The sequence below is a fragment of the Ziziphus jujuba genome, chromosome 8, assembly GCF_031755915.1.
Source record: "Ziziphus jujuba cultivar Dongzao chromosome 8, ASM3175591v1".
Lineage (NCBI taxonomy): Eukaryota > Viridiplantae > Streptophyta > Magnoliopsida > Rosales > Rhamnaceae > Ziziphus > Ziziphus jujuba.
In genome coordinates, this window is record NC_083386.1 from 3,336,437 (window position 1) to 3,357,794 (window position 21,358).

The 21,358-nt window shown below is 32.1% G+C and overlaps 1 protein-coding gene and 1 long non-coding RNA gene across 4 annotated transcripts; one reads left to right on the plus strand and one right to left on the minus strand.

The window, feature by feature from the left end:
* The first annotated feature begins 5,315 nt into the window (after positions 1 to 5,315).
* On the plus strand, positions 5,316 to 12,231 carry LOC132804948 (uncharacterized). Of its 3 annotated transcripts, XR_009640257.1 has the most exons (3): positions 5,316 to 6,409; positions 6,516 to 6,607; positions 8,258 to 12,231. It is a non-coding gene; the product is annotated as an uncharacterized LOC132804948 (long non-coding RNA). The 3 variants fall into 3 exon arrangements; XR_009640256.1 differs by having other exon boundaries at positions 5,316 to 6,607; XR_009640258.1 differs by lacking the exon at positions 6,516 to 6,607 and having other exon boundaries at positions 5,316 to 5,538.
* Positions 12,232 to 15,525: 3,294 nt separating this feature from the next.
* On the minus strand, positions 15,526 to 16,835 carry LOC132805020 (uncharacterized). Its single transcript, XM_060819764.1, has 2 exons — positions 16,285 to 16,835; positions 15,526 to 16,143 (listed from the first exon to the last, which is right to left on the minus strand). Exons 1-2 carry the CDS (start codon positions 16,765 to 16,767, stop codon positions 15,928 to 15,930), a joined length of 699 nt encoding a protein of 232 aa, XP_060675747.1. The 5' UTR covers positions 16,768 to 16,835; the 3' UTR covers positions 15,526 to 15,927.
* Positions 16,836 to 21,358: the final 4,523 nt, after the last annotated feature.

Below are 21,358 nucleotides of genomic sequence, written 5' to 3' on the forward strand. Positions count from 1 at the left end.
CTCGGTCATCGCCATGGAATGCTACGGACTCTTCCTCATTGATCCTCAAGGGTGGATCGCCTCGCCTCTTCTTATTCTAGAATCTGCCATGTTAGTAAAATACTGCAAAAATAAAATAAATCCTCACAATATTCACTCCCTCACATGTTTCACTCAAACAAGGTCTCAACACTCGTTTTTGCACACTAGTTTCGGCTTTTACCCTCTTTTAAGCTCACACACTCTTGCCTTTTTTCACTCAATGAATTATCTTAAAGTTCTAATTAAAACACCCACAAAACAGCAATTAGATTACTAGTATGTTTTAATTAAACTTATCAACAAACAGTAAGCAAAAAGTAGTTAATACCGAAAGAATCCAACAAATCCTAATTTTTCGGCTTTCTAGACAAGAAAACACAAAATAATGGGAAAACGTTGGAATTTTTGAAAACTTCACCAGATGGTAGTAGATTATGAGTTCAAGAATAAAATTCTAGAAAAAGAAATTCAAATACGAACAAGAATCAAAGAGAACAAAAATATAGAAAAGTGTTGGTTGTTGTTCTTGTAATTCAAGTTTTGTATCAATTCCTTTAACTAATTTTAATCGAAAAAATTTAAACACCCAAAATCCAAATATCCAGCAGCAAAAAATAATTTCCCAGCAACTCAAATATTGAATAAATAATCAAAAAAACCAGCAGCTCCAACAAATTTCCAGCAAACAAATCAAACTCCAACAAACTGAAATATTTTTCTTTTTTTTTCTTTTTTTTTATATTCGGCTTTACCTCTTTTTTTTTTTTCTTTTTTCACTCACAGAACATAAACAACTGCAGTAGCAAGAATAATTACCAAAATTGCAATTCCAACTGCAAAACAAACACCAAACCCGTGACCTCCAAATAAACACAAATGTGCAGTTTTTTTTTTTTTTTTTGAATATATGAATGCAAATTTCTAAGACTAAAGCAGCAAAGAAAAATCAACAAAAACCAAAATTATCAAGAACAATGATAAAAGACAACCAACAAATTAGGAAACAAAAATACGATAAAACTAGGAAATCCTAATTCAACTAGGAATGAATTTTTTTTTTTTTTTTTTTTTAAGATGCTGAACGTGTATAGGATGGATGCAACCTTAACCTAATGCTAAAATTGCAGAATAACACAAAAACAAATAAGGCAAATAAAGATAGATCAAACCTGAACAAAATTTAGCTCTGATACCAAATGATACAAACCTAGGACGACCTGCTCCTAAACCCATATTATATTAGCTCGGATCTTAATTAAGTTCAAGTTCTAATGGAATTGACCTCAACCCCTAACCAACCTGTGGTTAGAAACCTTGGTATAATGTAGATGCCACAATAGGGGATGGAAAACCTATTGATAAGTCAAGCTAAAACAACCAATTCTCTAATGGTGTTTTCGGTGTTCTCAAAGAACAAAGAGATAATTAATCTCACAAGTATTTTCCTAATCAAATCAAAGTTGTATTATTATTGAAAAATACGCCTTTAAATAGGCTTGAAAGAACCAAAACAAACCCTAAAAAATTAATTCAAAACCGGACTCCTATAGGAATTAGGAAACTTGACCGAATTCTAATATGTCCTAAACTAAGTTTCCTAAACTAAAATTGATTAATTAATTCCTTTATTTTGAATTAGGAATTAATTAATTTACAATGAAAATAATAAAATAATAACTTTCCTAAGCTTATTTGTCCAGAAAATAAATAAATAAAAACTAGAAAGTAATGGTAGTTTCCTAAAACAAAAAGTAGAATAAAATTAGGAAACTATAATACTAGCTTTTTGACTAATTTGACTTTGACTAATCTTTGACCTCTTTGAGCTTCAAATCAGCTTCTAGATGCTTTTTAGGATGCCAAATAAGCTGAATATGAAGTCCCACACGTTGCCCATGCTTGGAAAAATAAGAAAAGGCTAATACAGTAAAATACAGTAAAGCCAGCAAGCAATACAGCAAATTCGGCCAAATTGTTGATGCTGTCCGTACAAGCCCTTTTTGATTGCATTTGAGGCTGATTTAACTTGATTCCATGACCTCTTAGGCATATGTATTGAACGCATAAATCATTGGAACCATTTCATGCTTCCCGGACTCCAAAAATGTACCAAAACCGTCACCCGGGTCCGTATCGGCTTCTATTGCTTGTATGAGTAAAACAGGCCTTGGTTCTTTAGATATGGCCAACCCCTCTTGAATATGACTTATTCCTTGTATGAAGACAGCAAGATTGTCCTTGAACTTCTTGGCTTGGGCCCTAGTGATCGGTCCCACCTTCATTTGTATTGGGTCAGCACCCCAGCGGGTTGTTGGTCGAACAGTCTCGGGTGGATTCGCATCATGGACACATTGGGATTAGTGATCGATCATAGATGACCGATGACTTCCCATCCTAAATCATTTGTGAGTTACATTGAAGGGAAGTTAGCCGAAATTTTTAGGCCATTTTCTAGCCAATGCAGGTGGTGTTGAGGCCCAATGGAGGCTAGTAAAGTGTTCCTCATCCTTTTAGCTTTGCATTGATACCTTATTTGTGAATTATAGTGGTGGACTTGAACAGTTGCCATTTTGAGTAAGTAAATTATGTATTTAATGTGATAATTGTGTTAAATTGTGCACATATGTATATGTTCATGTATAGATATGTGCACGTATGTTTGCAAACGTGTGTTCTTGTATATATATATATATGTATGCGAGTATATGTGTGTACTCCTTTGGCATGTGTTGTCACAAAACCATCAAAAGTACAAATCGATGCATTAAATTTTGCATTGAATGGAGTCTTACTTCAAGACTCCCATTCCGTCACCTATGAAAGTAGGAAGCTATCACGAGTATAAATGAATCATACTACCAAAGAGAAAGAGATGCTCACTGTGATTCATTGTTTAAGGATATGGAGATACTGCCTATTGGGGTTAAGATTTATCGTAAAAACTGACAGCTTGGTTGTCAGTCACTTTTTCCCGTAGCTGAAACTAACTTCAAAGTAGGGTTGTTGGCATGAATTTATTGCAAAATTTGACTTTGACTTCGACTTCCAACACAATGCAAGGACCAACAATTAAGCTACTAGTGCATCAAGTCGTAAGATGGAACTCACAGTATTAAAGGTACTAGCTGATTTAGTGGCTAGAACTATAGCTACTTCGATGAAAGAACTCATCAGGGAGAACTAGAGGGAGATTTATGCATGCACAACATCATAAAATTGTGCAGAGAAGAGAAAACACCCTAATTTTGGAAAGAAGATGATCTACTTTGGACAAAAAGGGGATAGATTGTTTGTCATAAGATTTAAGGATTTAAGGAAGATGCTTTTGCTAAAGTGCCATGATACCCATAAGATATCTTGGATGGCAGAGAACATATGTACTAATCAAACAAGCGTGACAATGTTTTGAATTACATTCAAACATGTCTTATTTTTTAACAAGACAAAGTGGAGAGACAAAAACCACCAGGATTGTTGGAGCCACTTGTGACAGCCCAGACTACCCGCATGCGATCTTGTGCTCTTTGGGTCTAGAAAATTCTTTTACAATCCAGCCTTTAAGGTTTTAAAAGGCCTCGCAAGGGAAAAGTATCCACATGCTTATAAGCCATGCTTTGTTCCCCTTTCCAACCGATGGGGGACTTCACAATCCTCCCCCCTTGGGGCCCAGCGTCTTCGCTAGCACACCGATCCAAGTCTGGCTCTGATACCATCTGTGACAGCCTAAACCACCCGCATGCAATATTGTCCTCTTTGAGCCTGGGGAATCCTCTTACAACCCAGCCCTCAAGGTTTCAAAAGGCCTCGCAAGGGAAAGGTATCCACACGCTTATAAGCCATGCTTCGTTCACTTTTCCAACCGATGTGGGACTTCACACCACTTCTCATCCCTAGCCATCCATGGGAGAGTGTGTCACTTAATTTTGTCACAAACCTTCCAACGGTCATGAATCTCTCTAGTAGTTTGGTTGTTGTGAATAGATTCTCAACTTTTATCCCAACCTCAAAATACTGCACGGTTGAGGAGACAAGTCATTTATCCTTCAAGTTTGTCGTAAAGTATTGAGAAATGCCCCAATATATTGTTCACGATCAAGATGCCAAATTCACAAAATCTTTCTTGTCAAAACTGTTCAAAATTCACATGCTCCAAGTTTCAATTTTTTCAATTGAATGCTTTGATTTTCACTTTTGTTTCAATTTAGGAGTTAATTTTTATTTTTTATTTTTTAAGCGAAATCTTTAAGTATAGTTTTATCTCATTAGCATTGTATATTTAACCTTTATGGTAGGAAATTTTATTTAGTCTTTAATATTTTAAGTTAATAATTTTTAAAAATTTTTAATATGACTTTTATTTTGAATAACATTTTTATAAGATTTTATCTTTAAAAAAAATAAAATTGAGAATTTTAATTAAAAAAATTGAAAATGGAGCCTACATTAAAATCAAAGTGAAAATGCAGCAGGCACACAATTAAAAAAAAAAAATTAAGTGTAACATAAAAAATCAAATTGATTAATCAACACAGATAACATTTTTATTGTTTACATCACCATATTTCCTATGATAAGCTCAGAAATAGCTATTTAAGTAAAACACAAATAACCAAGAAACACATTCTAGAAACTATTACCTCAAGATTTAAATAAATTATTTAAATCTTGAACTCCCATCATGCTTCTGAAAAAGATGAATTTTTCTGCTGGTAATGCCTTCGTAAAAATATCAGCCAGCTGCTATCTTGTTGTGCAAAACTCTAGCTTTATTTTTTCACCTCCAACCAATTGTTTGATGAAATGATATCGAATCTTGACATGCTTTGAGCGAGCAAGGAAAACTGGATTCTTTGTCATGGCAATGGCTGACATGTTATCACAAAAAATATTAGCAGCTTCTTGCTCTTCTTGCAAATCTTATAGAAGTCTTCTAAGCCATATTGCTTCACAAGCTGTCGAAGTTGATGAAATGTACTTTGCCTCTTTTAAAAATTAAAATAATAATTATTATAATAATAATTTGTAATTGGCAAAGTGTTCACAAGAGGATGACTTAAGCAAGCATCATTGGCCTTATCCATTAAGCCATTTTTTTGGACAAACTAGAAGCTATCATGATAGAGGACAAATTCAATTTGAACTCTACCACTTTAGGAGAAGTCAAGTTCAGTTTGAACTCTACCTTAGAAGAATTCAATTTCAAGTTGAACTCTACCAAAGGAGAATTCAATTTCAATTTGAATTCCACCACCTCTCCTCCTTTATATATATGTATTTAGGCTTGTTGTAAAATTTGATCCCATTTTGTAAAAAGAGAGAGCTTTAATTCTCTTCTTCTCAATTGTATTGTCTTAGGTCCACTTTTTCTTTAACCTCCTCTATTTTATCCAAGTCTCCAATTTTAATTTATCCAAGTCTCTAATTTTAAATACGTTTTGCATATTATCCAACAAATTTGGTATCATAGCTGTTATGAACAAGACTCCATATGAAGCATGGCACAAACAAAAGCCCCAGGTACATTTTTTAAAAAAAATATTTAGATGCATAGCTTATGCACATGTTTCCTCACAATACAGAGAAAAATTTGATGAAAAAGGAGAGAAATATATATTTTTTGGCTATAGCAGTTAGTCAAAAGGTTACGAACTATACAATCCAAAAACAACTAAGCTGATAAATTCTAAAGATGTTATCTTTGACGAATCAGCAACATGGAATTGGGAAAGCGCTCCCAACACAGAAGCAAAAATATTTGAAGAAATTCCTATTCAGGACAAGTCAAATTCTCAACCAAGTTGTAACACCCCATACCAAAATACACATATTTTAACAGCTTGATCAAGTTTGACTAAGTTTGACCAAGTTTGACCAAGTGAATCATATATGGGTCCAAGTTGACTTTTTCTATAATCAATATTTTTGGTTTGACTGAGGTAATGTTGTATAGATCTAGTCGATACAAGTTCATAGACTGGTGGCACGTCAAATTCTAAGTTACAGATAAAAAGTTATGGTTCTAAGAAATTTTAAGCATAAGTTTTATATCAATGTCCAACCAGTCTCTAGTCTTTGTCTGTTAGTACCCCTAGGCTCTATATAAGCCTCGGTGAGCAAGCCAAATAGGAAAACAAATTCCAAAATACCCTTTCCAGCCCCCAAAACCAGATAAATCCTCCCCAGACCAGTGGATCCAAATTGGGTCGTTTCGACCCTTTAAACGGTGAACTGGGTCACCACCGTTTTTGCTCATTCTGGCCACCAACTTTGTATGTGCACCAGCCAGTGAGAAATACCACTTTGAGGTGAGCTTGGTTGTGAAATTTCATGGAGAACGGCAACTGGATGCGCCCGGATCCGACTGGAGAAGACGGCATCGACCGGCAAGGTGGGTCGCTGGATTTTCACGTTTTTTGACCGTTTTAGGCCAACCCATAGACTTTTCCCATCATTGTTGGACCCTCTGAACTCAATTTCATGGTTCTTTTTCCCAGATTCCTCACCGTTTGGGAGATACGACAATGGGAAGTTTGGCCAATGCTTCAACTGTATTTTTCGGCCACCCGAGGAATTTTTTTGGACCAAGGTGATCATACTGCTGGGTTCCTTGTCTCTTGGGCTTCCCGTGGATATAAATTTTATGAATTTTGAAGGTCGTTTGATAATTTTTTTATTTTTATTATCGGATAAATTGGTTAAATTGGTTAAAATTGGAATTGAATTAGTAAAATTGGATATTATTAGGACCTATTTGGAGGTTCAATTTTGAAAGATTAGGCTTCGGGTAAAAAACCCCAATTTTGGGTATGGGGTCCTAAGGACACGCAGTATAATTGGACTATCGGGTGTCCAATTTATGTAATTTTATAGTACTAAAAATTAATTTAAGACATTTGGGTCATACAAGTGCCTTTAGTTTAGTTATTTGGAGCCTGAAGAATAATTTATTATATTAGAGACACTCTAGTTGAGCTTGGAGGCGATCCTGCAGGCGAGCAGGAGTGAGCATCTGTAGTACTGTGAGTGGTTATTATTTTTAAAATGTTTTAGGTATATAGAATAATATATATGTGGTTGGATATTTTACGTATATACAAATTGATTAAAAGGATTGCTTTATGCATATATAATATCTTCTTTCACTTATATGAGTTATCATTTTATGTGGGTTTTAATAAGGTTTTTATTAATTTTTAATTTTGATGAGTTCATAGTGAACTTGTGAATTATGTTAATTAAATATCCTGTTATTTGAATTAAGATTTTAAATTATTTTGGAAAATAATTGATTTGAGAAATAGATTGAAAATTTATATGATTTTAAGCATGCTCAAATATTTTGTAAATTTTTAGATGGTTAAAATCGGTTTATGGTGAATACATTTCACTGTGGTATTTTTGGTTTTCACAGAAAGAATGATTTCAAATATTTAAATAAGCAGTGAAATTTAAATATTAAATTATGATTTATGCTACAGTATCGTTTGAGAAAAATATCAATGATTTTACACAAGTGTTTTAAGGATACTATATTGGTTATTTTTAAATTGATGTACCATGTAGTGCCAATATCTTGGATCAGTATTATATTATATTATATTATAGCGCGTTGGGTTTTTCCATGGTACCATGAGATTGGGCTCAGCCCACAGGATATTATTGCCACAGACCATGAGAATAGGTTTATTCCACACGCTATTATTGCTATGGTACCGTGAGGTTGGGCGTAGCCCATAGGATATTTATTGCCATGGACCGTGAGGTTGGGTACGTCCTAACGGTTATTTATTTCCACAATGCCTTTCATATATTAAGGGTCATGAGATGGGTATATCCCACGGTTTACAGTTTGGTACACTACATGGTAGATTGTATATGTTTTGAGTACATTGTTGATTTTCAAATAAGGTGGATTTACTGCACTTTCACAAATATTTTGTGGAACTGCGTTTATAATATTTACGCTAAATGTTTATACTTATATTAAGGCATTTTGTAATATTATATTGTTGTTTATTTTATATCTTTTGAGCATCCATTTCATGATTATAATTTTGGGGTACAAATTCGGGTTTTGTGAAATGATTTTAAACGGGGAACTTTTCAAAAGAGCGAAATGAGACGTCTTGAGAGAAAGATTTTTACAGAAATAAATTAATATTTTTTTTATTATACTCTACCACTCACTGAGATTTCTTTATCTCACGTTTTATTTGTTTTAAATTTGTTCCCCTAGGTCCAGGCAGTTAGTAGCAGTCTACCTTGTGCACCTCTTGTTACTTCGTTCCCTTCCACAACAGCAGCAGTATTATCTTTTCTTTATCTTACCTTTATCTTTTCGAACATCGTTTATTTCTTATTTGTACTTCTAAACTTTGTTAACAACCTTAAAATGCTCTAATTTAAATATTAGACTCAATAGAGACCATATTACTTATGGGTGTAGTTATGGCCTATGGTACAATAGGTCGGTTGTGGACTTTGTGTTGTTGTGGATTTATTTATATTTATATATTGAGGTATTATTAGTAATGCATGTGTTCTTTGTCCACGTTTTAAGGTGAGGTTCCATTGGATATTCTCTAGGGATTGTCCTGTGGAACTTCACTAGGTGGGACCACCCAAGAGATCCTGGGAAGATTCCAGGGGCGGGTCCTGTCAAAGTCAAAACCCTGGTCCAAGCACAAGTTAAGAAACTTCAAGCCCAATCCAAAGAATGGATATATCTTCAGATGATGAATCACTGCCAAGAAAGGTACGCTTACTTGTAGATATCTATGAATTTACTAATATGGCATTTTTGGCAGGTGAGCCTCAAAATTTTGTAGAAGCAATAAATGAAGATATTTGGATTAAAGTAATGGATGAAGAAATTGCAACAAGTGAAAAAAATGATACATGGGAACTGGTGAATTTGCCTGAAGGCAAAGATGTTATTGGACTCAAATGGATCTGCAAACCCAAGTACAAAGAAGATGGAACAATTCTAAAGTACAAAGCATGGCTAGTAGCCAAAGGCTGTTCGCAATAGCCATGAATCAACTTCAACAAGACATTCGCACCAGTTGCTCGAATGGAAATTATTAGAACAGTCCTCGCATTAGCTGCTCAAATGGAGGTACCTTTTATCAACTGGATGTCAAATCTGCCTTCCTTAATGGAGAACTCAAAGAGAAACTATATGTGGAACAACCTTTGGGCTACACCATCAAAGAAAAAGAAAACAAAGTCTTATGATTAAAGAAGGCACTATATGGACTAAAGTAAGCACCACGAGCTTGGAACAGCAAAATTGATTCATACTTCAAACAAAATGGATTTCAATGGAGTCTAAGTGAGCCTTCCTTATATGTCAAAATAAAAGGTGTGCAAGATATTCTCATTGTCTGCTTATATGTCGATGATTTGATTTATACTGGTGCTAATAAAAAAATGGTACAAGAATTCAAAAGTGCAATGATGAAAGAATATGAGATGACAGATCTTGGCTTGATGAAATATTTTCTTGGCATCCAAGTTCAATAAGCAAAAGGAGAAATATTTATTTCTCAAGAAAAATATTTTAAATAATCTTCTCAAACGGTTTCATATGGACAAATGTAAACCAGGATCTATGCTAATGGCGTTAAATGAAAAGTTACGTAAGAATGATGGCGCAGAGAAAGTTGATGCAAAAAATTATAGAAGTTTAGTTGGGTGCCTCATTTGTCTAACAAATACCAAGCCAGATATTGTTTTTGCTGTTAGTTATGTTTCTAGATTCATGCACGAGCCTAGTAACAATCACTACACTGCAGCAAAGAGAATCCTTCGTTATCTACAAGGTACCAGAAAGCTTGGAATTAACTATGCCAAAGAAGCAGATAACAAGCTCATTGGATATAAAGACAGTGACTGGGCAGGCTCTGTAGATGACCACAAAATCACCTCAGGATATTTATTTTTCTTGGGTACAAAACTAATTTCTTGGTCATCAAAAAAGTAAAGGACCGTGGTATTATCTTCAGTAGAAGCAGAATATATATCTGCTACAGATGCAGCAAAGTGAAGCAGTATGGCTGAGAAGAATTTTATCAGATATGCAATATAAAGAAAGTGCTCCAACAATCATCAGGTGTGATAATATGTCAGCAATAGCAATGACAAAAAATCCAATGTTCCACAGCAGGACAAAGCATATAGAAATTCAACATCACTTCATTAGATATTTGGTCGAAGAAGAAGAAATTAAACTTTAATTTGTCAACACATCTGAGCAACTAGCAAACATTTTTACAAAGCTGATAACAATGGAGAAGCTAGAAGATTTCAATAGCTTTGCCAAAATTACAAATTAAGAGGGGGTGTTAAAAAGTAAAATAATAATTATTAAAATAATAATTTGTAATTTCATGGCAAAGTGTTTGTAAGAGGATGAGAGGATGACTTAAGCAAGGAAGCATCATTAGCCTTATCCATTAAGCCACTTTTGTTGACAAAGTAGAAGCTATCATGATAGAAGACAAATTCAATTTGAACTCTACCACTTTAGGAGAAATCAAGTTAAATTTGAACTCTACCTTAGAAGAACTCAATTTCAAGTTGAACTCTACCAAAGGAGAATTCAATTTCAATTGGAATTCCACCTCCTTTTCTCCTCTATATATATGCATTTAGGCTTGTTGTAAAATTTGATCCCATTTTGTAAAAAGAGAGAGCTTTAATTCTCTTCCTCTCAATTGTATTGTCTTGGGTCCACTCTTTCTTTAAACTCCTCTATTTTATCCAACAGCCTCTGCAGATGACAACAATACAATCTTTTGCTTCTTTGTTGACCTAGATGTGACTTTTGTTCCCAAACAAAACACATAGCCAGAAGTGCTTTTTCTATCAACAATAGAACCTACCCAATCACCATTTGTGTAACCTTTCAGTTTACTTTCTTCTTCTTTCTTGTAGAAGATGCCAAAATTCTTTGTTCATTTTATATATATTAGAATCCTTTTAGCTGCTACAAAATGCTTCTTGCTTGGGCTGTCCATGAATCTGGAAACAACACTGACAGAGAAAATAATATTTGGCCTTGTGTTTGTCCAATAAATAAGTAATCCAACAAGACTCCTATAAATTGATTCATCAAATTTTCTTTTTCCATCATATCTTGATCAACTTTCACTTGGGTTCATGGGAGTTTGTGCAACATTGCATTTAGGCAAATTAAACCTTTTCGACAAATCATCTGTATATTTCTCCTGGGACAAAAATTTTCTTCCTAGCTCTTGCTTTACCTGAATGCCCAAAAGATACCTCATAAGATCAAGATCGGTCATCTCAAATTCCTTCATCATAGCTTTTTTGAAATCTTGAATCATTTGATTATTGGTTCCCATATAAATTAAATCATCAACATAAAGGCATACAATGAGAAAATTATGTGTACCTTGCATTTTCACATAAAGTGATGGCTCATTTGGACTTTTCGAAAACCATGTTGCTCAAAATATTGATCAATTATGCTATTCCATACATGAGGTGATAAAGCCTTCTAAAGATGGTAAACCTTGTTTTCTTTTCCCTTGACAACATAACTAAGTGGCTGTTCAACATGCACTTCCTTTTCAATTTGTGCATTCTAAAATGCAGATTTGACATCTAGTTGGAAAACTTGAAGTTCCATCTGTGCAGCTAATGCTAAAACAGTCCTTATGGTTTTCATTCTTGCTACAGGTGCAGAAGTGTCGGAGGCTGTTGCGAGCACCCTTTGGCCATAAGTCTTGCCTTGTATTTTTGAATTGAACCATCCTCATTGAATTTTGTTTTATCCATTCTTCATCCATTGCTTTTTTCCAAGCTTGATCTTTCACAAGCTTCTTCATACTTCTGTGCCTCATGGGAAATGTAAGCAACATTATAATTTTGATAAACTTTTCTATTGAGCGTACCTTCCTTGGTGGTGTTGATGAATGTGTGCCTGGATTGATATTTTGTTGCTGTCTTAGACTTGCTGGTGGAGTGTCTTCTTGCTATCTTAGACTTTCTAGTGGAGTTCTAAATGTATTTTCCTCAATCCTTTTCGATGTTCCAGATGCTTTAAATAAGGGGTTTTTGGCAGCTCCTCATGTTTCTATTTTCAAGCTCAGTTTTCATAAAAAATGACATCTTTTGAGATTACTAGTTCCCTTGAATTAGGATTATATAAACGATATCCCTTGGACTCTTTAGTGTACCCAATGAAGATACATTTCTCACCTTTCTCATCAAATTTTTTCTTGTTATCTGAAGGTATATGGTAGTAATAAACACAACCAAAAACTTTTCAATGATCAACCAGTGGCTTTCTTTTGAACCAAGCCTCATATGGAGTAATATTTTGTACAGCTTTTGTAGGAGACTTGTTTAGAATATAAACTGCTAAATTGATAGCTTCTGTCCAAAACTCATTTGGCAACTTTTTTACCATTAAGCATACACTACGGGAAACTAGCTAATTAGCGACGCAATTAAATGAACTAAATGAAATAAACAAAGACGCATTCTACCATGTCGCCTAACGTCTTGTCGCTAAAAACATTCTACCAATGGCAACGTATAAATCAAAGTCGCCTAATTATGATGAAACAGCGATGCCGTATAAAATCACATCGCTAAATGTAAAGACACTGGTGACTCTAAAAATAGAGGAATCCCCGACTCTAAACACTTACATCGCTAATTTCTAGCATTTGTAGCGACACGTACATACTGCGTCACTGTTTTACCCAAATTAATGCGTCGCTAATATGGAAGAAACAGCGACCCTATATTTATGAGTCGCTAATTGTATGACTTTTTAGCGACTTATTATACTTCGTCGCTGTTTTATGTAAATTTATGCGTCGCTAAGTTGTAGAATTTTTAGCGACTTGTATAGTTGTACATCGCCTTTTACTTAAAACTACATGTCGCTAATTTCATATATATTTAACCTTTAGTGACTTTTTTTTTTTTTGCTTCGCTACATATTTAAATAAAGCGTCACTAAAACTGTCACGCAAGTCTAGAGCGTCGCTAAAGGTTGAAAATGGTGACCAGGTTGTTATTGTGCATCGCCATAGGTCGAAGTTGTTTTTATGCGTCGCTAAATGATCCTTTTAGTGCCAACCTTCTTCTTGTACATCGCCGTTTCCTTTTTCTAATTTGCTTTTTGTAATTTTGTTACAATTTATTAAAAAATGATAAATAGAAAAAAAATGAAAATTAGCTTTGTTCAAAGTAATTAGAATACAAAATTTGAAAGTAAACATTTGCATAACAAAATAACTATCAAATAAATTAAATAGTATCTCATGAAATATTTTTACAATTCCTTATACTATTGTATATGCAAAAGCAAAAGCAATATTAACTAAATCTCCATGAATTGCATATTCATTGGGATGGAAATTGCCATCCCCTTGTTGACGATATTACACACCCTCATACTGCATATGAAAAAATAATAAATTTATAAACACTTATGCAAAATAAATATATATTAAGTATGAACAAGTAATAAATTAGTAAATGAAAATTTAAAGACTATTATCGTTGTTCTTATGAAAGCGAATAACAAAATTAATTAAATGGATACTAATAAATGTCATAAATATTACTTAAAACATATAAATAAGTCTACGTACCAATTTATTTAGAAGGTATTTGTTATCCATATCCTCTCATGGTCATTATGAATATAGCCATTCTCGCATTCATCCTCATTATCATTTTCATCAACACTTGGCAACTGTATGACAAATGGATTGTGAGCCATCGGAGTATCGCCAAGAACATCTTCTTCAACCAATTCTTCTTCAACAAAAGTACGATGTTGTGGTGGAGTTAAAACAACTGACCATCTCGAATCAAGTTGATCTTCAACATAAAATACTTGTTGAACTTGTGGAGCCATAATGAATGAGTCGGATTTATATCAAATTTTATTTAAGTTAACACATGTAAACCCCATCTCATCAACTTTCACACCGTTGCTGCCAACCCAATTACACTTGAACATAGGAACTCGAAACACAGTGTAATTGACATCCCAAATTTTTCTAAAAATAATTTTTATAATTGAGGATACAAAAATAATGGGTTTTGCAAAAATAATTTTAAATGGGAGAACATTTCAAAATGAGTGGATTACTGGGGGTTTTGAGGGAAAAAAACTATTTTCTAAGTACTTATTTTATTTTCTTCTGTTATTATTATTATTATTTATTATTATCATCATCATTATTATTATTATGATTAGTCTTTTGTTATTTCTTTTACTATTTATTATTATTAATATTATTGTTATTATTAGTTGAACACCACTCATTGGTTTGATTAATATCTCATTAGTTTTCTTCGTTTTTGAATCTGTTCACTTGGTGCTTCTTGTAGTATTTCTATCATTCCTTTTCATATTATTCTATTATTATTTGTTATTTCCTTTTTATCTGTAATATCTATATTTTATCGTTCCAACACTCTTAGTATGCTCTGTTATTGTGGGTATGTAAAGATATTTATTATTTATATTTTATGCTTTTTTATTAAAGAGCTATACATTTGTGGAAATTGTTGGAGAAATAAGATGGATGTGCATTTAGAAGCATATTTTATGTGCATTAAAAAATTTGGAAAAGTCCATATTATAAATAAGATGCTATCAGATTTTTTGTAGAATTTTTGTGGGCTTTCACTTAATGGGGGACGTTCTGGAATTCCAACAGGAAAATCTGGATGGAATCATGAAAAATTAGCATTTAAAGCTTGCAAAAGTAAACTAAAAATTCATCAAATTAATTTCCAATTAACCAGGCTTTATTTATTTATTTATTTTATGTGCATTTAGAAATGTACTTTCTATGCAGTGAAAATTTTGGAAATGTTCATATTATAAAGAAGATGCTGTCAGGCTTTCTGTAAAATTTTCAATAGGGTTTCACTTAATCGGGGCCATTCTAGAATTCTTATAGGAAATTCTGGATGGAATCATGAAAAATTAGCATTTAGAGCATGCGAAAGTAAACTAAAAATTCATCAAATTAATTTCCAATTAGCTAGGCTTTATTTATTTATTTATTTTACTTTCACTTAAATAATAATAATAATAACATGAGCATACAAAACCAAATTGGTTGGTCAATGGGGATTCCATAATTTTATCATACATATCACCATATCTTCAAGGACAATTAAGCTAGGCAATATTTTCTAGGGGATCGGTAAATAGAATATAGCAAATATAACATACTTATTAAATAAAGAAATATACTAACAGGCTCGGTCTAGTGGTGGTATCATTGAGAGTATATCTTTAGATCCGAGGTTCAATCTTTGATATGGGTTAAAGATCTTCTCATGTCATAATTAAAATTAAATAAATAAATAAACTGCAAATATAGTAAATAGAATATACAACTAGTCATGTCCATAGACATGTATGCTGCATGCACAGAGCAGTTGCAATACAGCCTTATTCTTATAAAGATATACATATATATACACACATACACATATAAGGATATATATCTATATATATTAGGAAATAATCCCCACAAGATAGGCTACAACTAGTCATGTCCATAGACATGTATGCTGCATGCACAGAGCAGTTGCAATACAGCCTTATTCTTATAAAGATATACATATATATACACACATACACATATAAGGATATATATCTATATATATTAGGAAATAATCCCCACAAGATAGGCTACAAGTAGCCATGTCCGTAGACATGAATGCTGCATGCACAGAGCAGTTGCAACACAGACTTATTCTTATAAAGATATATATATATATATATACACACACACATACACATGTAGGGATATCTATATATATTGACAAAGCTGTCAATATATATAGTTTATTTTGCATATATATATATATATATATATATTTTGCATGATATTAATTAATACTGAATAGAGGGAAACCCCACTCTAAGGTCAGTATTCCAGAATATATGCAGACATTATCGTTGTTGTCCTCGTCTCCGCGGATGGACGCCTCAGCGTAGGATCCCTTCAAATCGTCGTGAAAGGGACTTTCCTGTGTAAGCTTGGATGAGACTAAGTTCCAATCATCACTATCGTAGTGCTCAGGTTTTTCAATTTCAGTGAAAACCTATATGCATAATAAATATTAGATTAAATTAATAATATAAAAAAGGAAAAAAAAAAAAGCTTAATTATTTAAATAAAATAAATATTAATTTATTATGAGAGGTTATTAGTGGTAGAGGGTACATAGTAGCTAGCTACTCACATATCGTTTATCGTCGTCGCGTTCATTTTCCCAAGCGTGCAACCAGGCATACGGTTTTCCGTTGTAGTTCTGGCCTGTGTATATAACTGCGGCAGATGATCCCTCATGGAGTACAACAGCCAACTGGCCATTTTCAATCGTGACAGGGAAGTAATTATCACCTAGAATATGGCCACTGAAATCATGGTGTTTCTTCAAAAGATGTATGGGACTGCCAGTAGCATTATAAATTTCGCATATTGTATATTTTTTATTATCAGTGTCAGGCTGCTGCTCAATGATCTTCCGCAGAGTCTGCATATAGGCCTTGTATGTCGTACCCTTTTGAACTGCTTCCTTGAGTCTGTATGCAAAGTAAGACTTATCTGCGGCGTTGACTTCCAGTGTCTCAAATTCAGGAAATTTTTTCTTCACAAATTGATCATCCACTTTGGTTCCAAACACATTCTGAGGCTCATTACCCTCGGCTGACTGCTTCGACATGCTAGTGGTAATATATTCTTAATGATAATGCAGGAAAGTTGTTGGGCACATATGCATGCCAAGCAAATTAATCACATACATTTATACACACCCACATCCAATCTGTGAGCTCCATCTGTCGGTCTTACGCGGACAAATATTCTTTGTTGATATATATACATATATATATATATATATTTTTTTATTTTTATTCCTTTTCTATCTTAAAGTGGACAACTACGTAACTTATCTACAGCAGGTGTACAACCCAGCTGCCACACAAAGTTAATATCTATTATGTAATTTTTTATTTATTTTTTTTCTTTAGTAATTTTAAGGTTCCAGTGATGGTGCTTCTATGCTTTTACTTCTCATTATGGATTTGCGTGGGCATGGGGCAGCCAGGATCATAGCCATAGGGTACTAGTGGGGACAGATAGTAATTACTATAATTTTTTTAAAAAAATTGCAAAAACAGTGTACACAATCATTGTTCAATTCTAGCTAGTCATACAAAAATAATTACATAACTGTTATTTATTTTTTTTAACAAAAAAAAAATTACATAATACCTATATGAATTAGTTTATGCTGAAAAAATTAAAAAAACATTTCTATATAATTTATTTTGCATAAACAAATATTCAATATCAAAAATTAAAATTTTAATTTTATAAATATTATGGACATATAATTTAGTAATAAAAATATAATTTAAATTCATAACAAATGTGAATAATTCTAATAAAATTTTTCTAAAATTCTAATCCATCAACCATACATAGCCAACCCTACCCCTTCGCTAATGCTTCCATTTATCATCTTGTTAAATAAGTCAGTTCACCCAAAAAAAAAAAAAAAAAAAAAAAAACCATGTGAAAACAAGACAAACAAATCGTGTAACACACCTAAAAAAAAAGACAAAGAAATTGAAAAAAAGACAAAGAAATTGTGTATATGCAACTATATATCCACACACACACCATATGCGTATTTGGGTGGTCCTATCTCACGTTTCAGTTTCAGTCTATTTTTTCTGTGAGAACCTTTCACTTTCAGTCCTATGCTTATCAACAAATACCGATCTAACTTGTCTTATGCCTGCAATTTTTATGACAGGTATTTTGGGTCTTGTGCATGTTTCATTTGTTAAAAATGTAGTTCACCATCTTTTTTTTTTTTTCTTTTTTTTTTTTAATTTAGACGCATTATACATACAATTAAACAGTTTGAACACTGATTTATCAATTTAATCAAAATCTATCAAAAATTCAAAATATAAGATAGATTGATGCTATGCCAAGCTTATGGGGGTAAATTTCTAGAAAGAAAAATTTAGAGGGTAAATGAAAACTTGAGTAAAGTTTATCAAAAGGGAAATTCTTGCAATTTTACCTTATATCTTTATTATCTAATAATGATGAATGGAAATTAAAGACTAAAATAAGACTTGTATTTTTCACCTTTCAAATTGTGTATATCCAGTCTCGTGTTTATATATATATATATATGTGTGTGTGTGTGTGTGTGTGTATCCTGGAAGAGTTCCATTTTGGATAGTAGGCTAACAATTTTCTGGTCAATAATCCTTGAAAAAGCATGATTGTTTATTAATCTACTCATGTCCTGCATTCTTCTGTGTTGAAGAATTTAACTCCAATGAGAGGTATATTTGAAATCTGCGTGGTAAAGCAATAATCTAACTCTTTTTTTTTTTTTTTAAGTTTTTTTAATGGGATACATGATTCTATTAAGCCAAGATGCACATGTATACATATAAATAAAAACAGTTTATATGACGGCAGATTCTATATATATATAAAAGTTACATAGACATTGATAGACATTGAATGCACCACTATATAAAATGGTGATAATTATTATTGGTGACAAATGTCATTTTTGTATAATTAAATAGCATTTGAAGCTTGCCATAGTAATACTCATAGATTTGGCCCAATAGTTGTACTACTAAAAATGTACTTTTATATCCAAAGTTCAATTATTGAGTTTTGAAAAAGAAAAAATCTCCCTTCCTTTTTAATTAAAAAAAATAAAAAAGCTTGCTAAAGTTAACTAAAAATTCATCAAATAAATTTCCAAGTATCTACTTTTTTTTTATTTTTTTTATTTCCTGCATTGTCAATATATATATATATATATATGTTACAAAATCAACTATCTCAAAGTGTGAGACATGATGATGTGCATATAAAAAATTGGTCCACATACTTAATAATAATTTATAAACTACCTTTTAAACGGTTTATTTTTTAATATTACATTTTTAGTTTTAAAAAAATAGAAAAAATATAGGATTAGCATTCAAATTAGCCAAATTGATTAGCCCAATTTGAGTCACATATTTATTGTCCGTATATAAAAATATATATATTACAAAATCAATTGTTTCAAATTGTGAGATATGATGATGTGGACATTAAAAATTGAGTCCACATGCATAATGATAATTTATTAGCTACCTTTTAAACGATTCATTTGCTAATATTAAATTTTTATTTTTAAAAATAAAAAAATAAGGATTAGCATGCAAATTAACCAAATTGATTAGCCAAATTAGAATCTTATATTTATTTTCCATATATAAATATATATATATATATATATTACAAACTCAACTATCTCTGAGACATCATGATATGGACATTAAAAGTTGGACCCACATGCTTAATAATAATTTATTAGCTACTTTTTAAACGGTTTATTTTCTAATATTACATTTTATTTTTAAAAACATTAAAAAAATAAAGGATTAGCATCCAAATTAGCCAAATTGATTATCCAAATTTGAGTCTCATATTTATTATTCACATTGGCATATCATTGTCAATATATATAAGTATATATATATAAATATACATATATATATATATATATATTACAAAATCAACCATTTCAGACTGAGATATCTCATAATGAGATATGATAACGAGGACATTAAAAATTATGTCCTCGTGTATAATGATAATTTTTTAGCTACCTTTTAAACTGTTCATTTTCTAATATTACATTTTGTTTTTAAAACATAAAAAATACAAGATTAGCATGCAAATTAAACAAATTGATTAGTCAAAATTGAGTGTATATTTATTATCCACATTATCAGTATTTTTATACATATCCAAATCCAATCACTGAGCTCCACCTTGCCCGGCTTACGTGGACAAGGACTTTTTCCTTTTTTTTTAATAATCTAAACGTGAACAATTACTTATACAGCACAAGTGCACACCCCAGCTGCCACAAAATTAATATCCATAATATATTCTGGTTGTTTTTATAAATTGTAAGTGGCCAATAATAGCAGTTCTATGTTTTCAATTTTCATACTGGATTTGTGTGGGCTAGGGGCAGAGACATGATTTTAGCCGTAGGATAGTAGTGGCTAAAATATAATTTTTTAAAAAAATTGTAGAAACATACTATACACAAGTAATTGCATAACAAATTTCTTTTTTTCCTGAAAAAATCACATAGTACCTAATATAAATTAGTTATGACAAAAAAAACATTTCTATATAATTAAATTTGCATAAACAAATGTCTAATAGCAAAAATTGTAATTTTATTTCTTTTTTTTTTATATAATTTTGGACATATAGTACGAATAAAAATATAGTTTAAACTCAAATCAAATGTGAATAGTTCTAATAAAAAATCATCTCAAATTCGAATCTGTCGACCATATGCAACATCATGTGAAACGAGACAATTCACCAAAAAAAAAAAAAAAAAAAGTGAAACAAGACAAACAAATCGTGTAAAACATTTAAAAAAAAAAAAACAAATCGGCTAACATTAAAAGAAAATAAAGGACAAACAAATAGTGGAAAACGTTTTAAAAAAAAGACGAACAAATCGTGTATATGCCATGTGTCACAATTAGAAAGGACCATATATCATCATTAATAAAAAATGTTTTCTTTTCTTTTTTCTTTTCCTTCCCCCCTCTCTCCTCCTTCATCTATGAAAAACACCCGATGGCTGCATTCTGACTGCTGGACGATAATACATGAGGACTGGCATGATGACCCACTATGGACAGGCCTCGACCATCCAATTTCTGGCCTTTTGGCTAGTGGAAGCTACCTAAATAAGCTTCCCCACTCTAATTATAACATGGGTTGTGCAATACTAATAACAAATATATTAAATAACTCTTTTTCCAATGGGATATTCATAAATCTATGGAATACCCAATAATTAGGTATGTTATAACTTTAAATTCAAGAAATACAAAAGAAAAGTATAATTTTACAACAATAGTCAACCCAATACTCAATTATAATCCAAATAAAAGTTTCATCATCAACATCCTAGATAATAAATCTAGCAATCCATGTACAAAATATAAACCAAATCTAAAATAGAATATATATTTATCATTAAATCCATATCAAATACAATATACATATATATATATATATATCCAAGTACAATTTAAAGAGTGATAAAAGATAAAGAAACTCAAAGGAGGAGGAATGTTATAGAGAAATCCCTTCAATCTTTATTCTTCTTCCAAGCCTAAGTTTTCTCTCTCCAGATTTACCTCTCTCTCTCTCTTTAAAAGTTGGATTTGTTGCGTTCTAGT